This window comes from Chinchilla lanigera, unplaced genomic scaffold (assembly GCF_000276665.1).
Source record: "Chinchilla lanigera isolate Chin_1 unplaced genomic scaffold, ChiLan1.0 scaffold00046, whole genome shotgun sequence".
NCBI classification, from domain to species: domain Eukaryota; kingdom Metazoa; phylum Chordata; class Mammalia; order Rodentia; family Chinchillidae; genus Chinchilla; species Chinchilla lanigera.
The window spans coordinates 14,496,694-14,505,662 of NW_004955447.1; the positions used below are offsets into that span (position 1 = coordinate 14,496,694).

Sequence of the window (8,969 nt, forward strand, 5' to 3'; positions counted from 1 at the left end):
GCTCTTTCCAGCCCACGCCCCGCCCAGTCAGGCTCGGTCCCGCCCACCGCTGGGCGTGGCCGAGCGGGCACAGGGCCACGCCCATTGGGGCGTGTCCGCGGAGAAGGAGGGCCTCTCCTCCTACCCCGCGTGGGCTGCTGACCGGTGTCACAGAAAAGAATCTCAGGACTCCACCAGGGACGGGCACAGGATTAAACACTCGGAGAAAACGGCGTGCAGGCCCTCAAAGACAGCCGCCCTAAAAATACACGCGGGAAGATCGAAAAATATGGTGAATTATTACACTTTTAAAGCTATATTACAGTAAGAAGCACATCGCCTTAAATCTCCTTCAAAATCCTCCCCCTCGCTTCGAACTCGTTTGCCTCCTCGTCCTGCCATCTCCTAAGCAGTCCTGGAAGTGACAGAAAACCCGAGGAGCGCGGCTGCGGGGACGGTCCGGTCCGCGCCCCGGCTCCTCCGGTCACAGTAACGGGAACCGTCGCTTCAGCCCGCTGGGACACCGAGCCGCCCGACCGGCGGCTGAGGACGCGCATGCGCACGGGCCGCCTGGGGGACAGGGAGGTCAGTGCGTGCGCGTGCGCGTGGGGAGCGCGTGCGCGTGGGGAGCGCGTGCGCGTGGGGAGCGCGTGCGCGTGGGGAGCGCGTGCGCGCGGCGGCTTCACGGGAGCATTTTTCACGGCGCGCGGGTCCCTCCGCCTCACCCCGCGCGCCCGTGTTTGCCTGAAAACAGGCTTGGGACCTCTGAACCTGTTTGACTTTAAGTCGGGTCGCTGCCCAGGCTGATTCATAGACTTCTAGGCCCTAAGGGTCTGGGTAGGGGCCTGGAGGAGGGAAACCAGCTGAGCAGCAGGACGCAGAGCTCCGATGCGGACCCTCCAGTGATGCTGCGTCTGAAGTTACAGTGTTCTTAAAAGTACAATTTCAGGGCGAGGGTGGGACGGGCCGGCGGGAGAATGACTGAACTATGTTACGTGCGTGTACAAATCTCCTGAAACGAAACGAACCCCGCGAATCTGTACGAACAAAATGCACTAATAAAATATGGGAAAAAGAATTTTGAAATTTAAGTACAATTTTTAAATTACGATTTTCCTTGTCTCCTTTCTTCCTGACTTTCTAATAAGGTCGTCTACCTCAGTCTGTCCAAGTGCAGATGCAGTAAATCTAAGGACACCTGCACGTGGGTGTGAGTGCATGGACTCTGTCTCATAGGTGCAAAGAAACCGTAAAAGAAGCACTTTGGACTGTGGGCGTCGTCCACAGTGAAAGTAGCAGATCCAGCCCAGCATACGCGAAGGCAAACCAAAAAATCTTCACTCTCACTTTGACGTAGATCTGTGCCCTATTCAAGAAGTATCCCCTGAAACTTTGGAAAAAGGAGAACTACAGTTTCTCACAAGAATTTTCTTGTTTGTTTGTTTTGTTTGTTTTTCTCCGGCACCGGGAACCGAACTCACGACCTTGCACTTGCCAGGCAGGCGCTTTTGCCGCTGAGCTAAATCCCCAGCCCCTTCTCAGATGAATTTTAACAACCTATAAGCTATCAGGGAAGAGGTTATGCACTTTTACCTTTAAAAAGCAGGATGGGCCCTAGATCAGTAGGAGGAGTCCCCCACTAAGGGGTCTGTCTTCCACTACCCTGAGCACACAGGGAGCCGGACCTCAGCTACCCAGCTCCCAAGAGGAGAGCTGTGCCCCTCAAAGCCTGTAAGGGTGGGGCCTGGGCATATAGCTCACTGGCGGAGGCTCGCTGGCCGGGAGGCCCTGGGTTCAACCCCCTGCTCTGCTCCCCATGTACCCCCCCACCCAGTGCACACAGGGGAGAAGACTGAAGTCAACAGGCCACAGCGGTTCCATTCTGTTCTTCCCATCCTCTGGAGCTGGACGTCTGGCCTGGTACCACTATACTTCCAAAGGTCCCTGCTGACCAGGCAACTGACTTGTAAGGGCACACTTACAGAACAGCAGACTTGTAGGCATGTTATAGCAAAAGGGAGAAGTCAGTTCAGCCTGTGACTATGCTCCTGCTGCCTGTCACGTAGTCAGCCTTGACTGTCTATTTCTCTTTGATAATGTGCTGGGCCAACTTGACAGCGTCCAGCTTGTGTTTTCCTTAGTTAGAGAAATATATTCTGTTTCCAACTTGCTTCAAGGACTTCGTGTCTGGGACACTCTGGCCCCGTCAAGGACCCATTTAACTCTGCTTGCTCCGCTCACACCCCTCCCCTCCTTCCCAGAATGTTAAACAATTCCTTTTAAGTAAAGACAATATATGACATAATTCTTGGATTCCAGGTAACCAGTCACGTAATAACCTGCTACTAGCTTTGTATTTCTCACTCACAAACCCTATTTAAACTGAACTCAAACCAGACTCTGGGCTGGTGATTTGAACCTCTAGGTTCCCCAGCTCACTACTGTAATAAAAGTTGCTTTCTAACTCCTTGGTGCAAAGAGTCTTCCATTTGGATTGATACTGGTTTTTTGCAACAGACTGACATGACCAGTTCTTGGGAGGCCCACTTACTGGGAGGGATCCGTGATGAACTCTAGTGGTCCGCCTCAGTTATACACTGGCACTTGGACTTTTATACCACAGTTTCATGGATCTGGCCATTGTCTTTCCTAAGAAAGAAAATTTTGAGGCAGGGTCTCATTAAATCGATAAATTTCCCAGGCTGGGCTCAAACTTGCAATCCTCCTGCCTCAGCCTGCCAGACTGCTGGGGTTAGGAGCATGCACCACCACTCCCAGTCAGGAACCAGTCTTCACTCTCCCGACTGGCCTCTGGACCCCGTCTTTGCCCACGTCAGTCACAGCTCTTCAAAGTATTTTGAAAAGATTCCAGTCTTCCCACATGACCTGGTCCTTTTCCGTGTTCCTCTAATTTACTTCGGGCCGCTGCACCCTTGCACCCTTCCTCCACCTTGCAGCCCCCTGCTCTTCCCGTTTCCCTCTCCGCACACCCGATCCACTGCCTGGAGCCCACCTCACCCCCCCACCCCCCCACTCCACACACACTGGTCTATGTATCCTTTCGGGTTCCACTTAACTGTCACCCACTCAGGGAGGTCTTTTCGGGCCATAGTACTTTTAAAAAATGTTCCCATCATTCCTTTCTGTTTCCGTTGTTTGCTTCACATCATCTGTAACTATTTCTTCTGCTTGTTTATTTTTCTGTCTTACCCCAGCTAGAATGGAAGCTCCTTAAGGACAGGGACTTTTCCTGTAGAGTGTATTCCTATACCAAGGACAGTGAATGACTGGCTAGCTGTCATTATTCCCCTTGTTTTCCTGCCTACCATCTCTTTCCTCTTCTGAAAATAGCTCCTCCTGGCTGTAGTGAGTTCTCCAAGGTGATCAGCACCACCTCATGAGGCCTGCTGCAAAGACTACCCCGGCCAGACAGCCTCTTAGACTGCGCACCATTGTGTCTCAGCAGTCTCCATTAGAACCCCTGGGTCAGGTACCTGGGTCCCTAGCCTCAGAGCATTTCAAATGTAGGATGCCTGCTTTATTCATTCCCTGCGTCAAGCAATTCCAGCCTTGCTGGCACTCAGAAACTGTTTCCTGAAAGAAAAATTCCCCACCGGGCCTGGTGGCACATGCCTGTAATCCCAGCACCAGCAGGCTGAGCTAGGAGGATCACTGTGAGTTCATGACCAGCTGAACTACATGCAGAGCCTGTCTCAAGAGTTAAAATCAAAAATTAAAAAAAAAAATACGCCCACTGGTTCCCCCTATGTGTAACATGCTCCTAGAAGATGTCTTCCCTAACTCTTCCTGAATGCAAGTAATTCTATTTTTCTTCGCTTTTTCTGAGACAGGCTCTCCCTATGCAGTTCAGGCTGGCCTTAAACTGTAGCCCAAGCTACCCTCAAACTCACAGTGATTCTCCTGCCTCAGCCTCCCAAGTGCTAGGATGACAGGCATGCGTTACCACACCTGCTGAAATGTTTAATACAAGTTTAATGTCATTGATAAAAATCACAAATAGGATGAAGGTTTACTAATGTTTATTTGCTTTTATTGATTGAAAAATCCTAATCCCAGGCTGGGGGTATAGTTCAGCGATAGAGTGCGTGTTTAGCTCGGTCTGTCTCCAGCCGGCCCACACTGCCCAGGAAAAAAAAAAGAGCAGAGTTTCCTAAGTCCTCTCGAATATACTGTTTTATGAATATTTTAAAAGTTCAAAATCTAAGTGGAGACGCTTATCGAATCGGTGTGGCCTTTGCACACGTGCGTGCGGGGAGAAGACAGGAGATGGCTTGTGTGTCGCTGGGAGGTGAAACCTCGGGCCCGAGCGCGCTCCGCCGCGGAGCGTCACGGCCCGCCGGCAGCCAGGTGAGCTATCAGGTCCCTGGCGTCCTCCATGGTGGAGGGGCCCCCCGCGCTGGCCGCCTTCTCCGTCGCTTGGGTCCCAAGCAGGAACAGCTGCCGGTCACCTCCCAGCTCGGGCAAGGCCAGCGCTTCGAGGATGTCCATGACGTGGTAGGCGGCCTGCAGATCCTGGGCGGGCGGGAGAGGGCGCGAGGGGCGTCAAGCGGCGGCCCGGGGGCACCCCCGCTCCCACCCGCGCCCCGGCGCCGCCGCTGCACCCGGCGCGTGGCTGGGCAGCGCGGCCCCGGGGGTTGCGGGCATGGAACTGTTTCCACCAGAAGCGGGCCGTCTGTGAGTTACCGAAAAGCTACTTTCTAGAATACAGCGGGGCCAACGCAGTGCCTTGGCTTCCTCAGCAGCGCTGCCGGTGGACCTTCGTCTTCCCACGTCCCCGCTTCCCTCGACCTCACTCTGCAGACTTCGCAGCGCCGCTGTGGTGCGTTTTCCGCTCGTTATTTCCACAGATCAGAAGATCTGGGTCGAAGTTGCGGGTGGAGGGAGACCGGACCAGGGAAGAGGCATTGAGAGACAGGGACCACCGAGGGGGACAGGGCTGAAGAAGGGGAGCCCCGGGGCGAGGCAGGGGGCCCCGCTCGGAGAGCTCCCAGCGCGCACGGCAGCTCAGCTCTGCGGTCTGGGACAGTGAAAGTACGCAAATGAGCTCTGCCGCTCCTTCATGTAAACTGTATTTCAGTCCTCTGCAAGAATGCTGGCATTTTCACTACTGAAGCTGCACGTGTAATTAGCTTTTTGCTGTTTTACAACATTTTTTTGTTCTTGGAAAGGGTCTTTGTTGCCCAGGTCAGTCATATAACTTCAGGCCTCAAGCAGTCCTCCTGCCTCAGCCTCCGAAGTAGCCAGGGCTGCAGCTGAGCGCGCTGCGTCCGCCCAGCGAGGGGTCCCCTGCACATGTCTGGAAATCATCCAGTGTGGAGTCTCCTTTCTTTCCTGTACCAGTAGAACCTACCCGATTCCATCACCGAGAGCCTGTGAGACTTTCCCGGATGTGCTGCTCTCGGTCCGGGCAGGGCCGGTGACCCTCTGGGGGTGGGACGCACAGTAAACTGCCTGCTCGAAACCTGAGCTGTTAGTCCTACAGCGGAAGGTTCTGTGACGGTGTTAAGGGACCCAGCAAGGTAAGGCTGATATCTGGGTCAGCGCGTTTTCATGGGTGGAATTGGAGAGGGAGAAACAGAGAAAAGGGGTGAGGTAGGAGGAGGCTCCTGGTAATGACACAGCACCCCGGAGGGTGTGCCAGGCTTATTCCGCACATCGTTGTGCCTTCACAGGTCATCACTCAAAGAGTAAGGGGAATGACCTTTGAAAGCCAGTATCTAGTTTGTGCTAATATTGTTTGGACAATTAAATGCCGATATCTTGTACTCTGAGTAAGTATTTAAAGATAACAATACACAATATATTAACCATTGTTACCCTCCTATTATCTTGTTTTGAAATTTTGGGTTTTTTTCTCTGTAAAATTTTTTTTTTAAAAAGCCAATATCTAATAGCCTGAACCACTGACTTATCTAAAAACGTATACTAAATAGTTTGGCCAAAAAATCTAAACGAAGATGTATTAAATTCAGATATCGAAGTCTTTAATCACTAAGACCCAGCAACAGTTGTGATGATTCAGTTCCCCCCCCCCCCCCGTAAACGTTCTCCCATAGGAACTGTGTGAGAAAGGCAGAACTGAGCGCCTCTGTTATTTGCAAACCTGGCAAGTGAGAGAGGGGCTCTAGTGTTACAATTGTACAGAAATTTATTTTTTTTCACTTCTTTATTGTGTGAAGTACATGTAACAAATTTGCCATCTTGCCTGGCATGTGACACATGCCTGTAACCCAGTACTCAGGAGGCTGAGGCAGGAGGATTGCCGTAAATTCGAGGTCAGCCTGGGCTACATAGCGAGACCTTGTCTCAAAAAAACTTTTTTTTGCCATCTTGCGGGGTATGGTAGTATATGCCTATAATTCTAGCACTCAGGGAGACTGAGACACAGGGATTTCAAGTTCCAACCCAGCCTGGGCAATTTAGCAATTTAAGAGACCCTGTCTCAAAATTTTAAAATTTTAAAAAAGATTTGGTGATGTAATTCAGTTCAATCCCCAGTACTTAAAAAAACAAAGTACATACACATTGTCCTACAACCATCAACACCATCCACCCCCAAACTCTGTTCATGTTGCTAAACTGAAACTCTGTACCTACCAATACATACAGTGATACCCTCTATGTATATAGAAATATATGTATAATTCCCCACTCCTCCATCCCATAGTCCCTGGCAACCCCATCCTACTTTACCTCTCTGAATTGATACTCCAGGAGCCTCTGTAAGCAGACTTACCCAGTACTGTCACCTTGTGACTTACTTCACTTAGCATAATGTCCTCATGGTTCAGCAGTACTTTAGGTGTCAGAATGTCCTTCCTTTTTAAGGCTAAGTAATATTCCATTGTAGGCATGTACCACATTTTGTTTATCCATTTATCGGTGGTTGGACTTGGTTGCTTCCACCATTTGGAAACTGTAAGTAATGCTGCTATGAACATGGATGTATGAGTATCTGTTCAAGTCCTTCTTTTCAATTCTTTTGGGGACATACCTGGAAGTAAAATTGCTGGATCTTGTGCAAACTCTATTTTGTATTGCCTGTGTGTGTATGTGTGTTATGCTGAGGATTGAACCTATGGCCTCACACAAGCTACCCAAGTGCTCTGTCATGGAGCTACACAGTATATCTTTTTAAAATATTTATTTTGAGACAGGGACTTATTAAGTTGACCAGGCTGTCCTTGAACTTTTAGTCCTCCTGCCTCAGCCTCTATAGTCGCTGAGATTACAGGCATGCGCCACCATATCTGGCTATTTTGCGTTTTTTGCACAACTTCTTACCTGTTTGTGTGCAAACACAACCAGAGGAATGACTGGGTTGGCTTCGATGAGTTGGTGAAGGTATTTCCTGGCTTCAGGCAATCGACTGTGATCAGCTGAATCCACCACGAAGATGAGCAGCAGTCCCTTGGACAGGTGCATTTCCCAGGAGGAGCGGAAGGGCTCACTACCACCAACTGCAGAGAAAGGTAGAGAAGGAGGACACCAAACCCACAGACACGCCTGCCAAGGCGGCACTCAAGGCATGCTGGGTGGGTGTCAGAGTGACCCCGACTCTGAGGGCCACCCTGGAGTGCCGCTGGGGAAACTGCTGGCTGTGGGACTAGCTCCCTTCACAAGGGGAGCACGCTCATTCGCTCAGCAGGATGCCAGCGCTACAGAGAGGCCTCTGCATCCTTGTACACACAGGAGGCACAATGGCCACTGCATGTTCATGTTGTAGCTCAGAAAATTAGGTCCATGTTACCTTGTTTGTTTGTCTATTCAGACAGGGTCTCGCTATGTAGTTCAGGCTGGCTTGAACTCACTTTGATAGTTCTGCCTCAGCCTTCTGAGTGCTAGGATTACAGGTGTGTGCCACCAGGCCTGGCTCCGTAGGAATTTGGGGGTGGGATGGGGTTGTTTGTTTTATTTTGGTTTTTTTGAGACAGAGTCTCACTAGTGCAGGCTGGTCCTGAACTCACTATGTAGTCCAGCTGGCCTTGAACTCTCAGCAATCCTCCTGTCTCAACCTGCCGAATGCTGAGATTACAGGTGTGCGCCACCACGCCTCGCTTCTGTTCCCACTTTGCTGTGTTTTTTAAATGAACAGAAGTTTTGAATTTAATGTAGCTGACTTTACCCATCTTCTTCTCAACAGATGCTTTTTGTATCCCATGAAAACATCTTTCTCTTTGCTGAAGACATGAGAAATTCTCAGTTTTTGTTTCTTTTTTAATCTCTTTTCTATACTGGGGATGGAACCCAGAGATGCTGAACCACTGAGCTATACCTCACCTTCTTCATTCTCTATTTTAAAATTGGAATCCCCCAATAAAATAAAAATAGGATTTCCCAAGTTGCCCACCTGGGCTTCAGCTTGTGATCCTCCTGCCTTCGTCTACCATGTGGCCAAGCAGCTTTCCCTTCCTCGAGGGACCCAGCTCCGTCGTGATTTATTAGCTCTTTCAGATAGTAGGTGATTTCGGTTTATTACGACTTTATTTGGATTTCTCCATCTATGCTTGTGAACTTCCCTTTCTTACACTATTTTTGGATTGGTACAAAGGCACCTCCTACTGGGAGCTGAGGAGTACTTCTTTTTATCTCCTATTCTCTAGAAGAATTTATGTATGATAAGATTGATAGAGCTCAGCTACAAAAACAGCTGCTTTGGTTTCATTACAGACAACTTTTTAGCTATTGATTTAATTTCTTTCTTTATTTTAAAGAAAAAATAATGTTTCAAAGCAGGATAATAGGAGGGTAACAATGGTTAAAACATTGCCTACTGTTATCTTTAAATTAGTTACTCAAGAGTACAAGATATAGGCATTTAATTGTCCCAACAATATTACCACAAACTTTTTTTTTGGTCTTTTGAGACAGGGTCTCGCTGGGTACAGGTGTGAGTGCTGGGGTACAGGCGTGAGCCACCACACCTGGCAAACCTTTCTTTCTTTTCAATGAACTAAGAGAAATTAGTA

General features: G+C 49.6%; 1 protein-coding gene across 2 annotated transcripts in view; it reads right to left on the bottom strand.

Moving 5' to 3' along the window:
• Positions 1–4,002: 4,002 nt before the first annotated feature.
• The window catches only part of Arl9 (ADP-ribosylation factor-like 9), a gene marked incomplete at its 5' end in the record, with an annotated part of 14,591 nt that continues 9,624 nt past the window's right edge, over positions 4,003–8,969 (bottom strand). The window contains 2 exon segments of one of the 2 annotated variants that reach the window (XM_013518501.1): positions 4,003–4,512; positions 7,285–7,460. In XM_013518501.1, coding sequence (XP_013373955.1) covers positions 4,327–4,512; positions 7,285–7,460 — 362 coding nt within the window. 2 annotated transcript variants of the gene reach the window in all.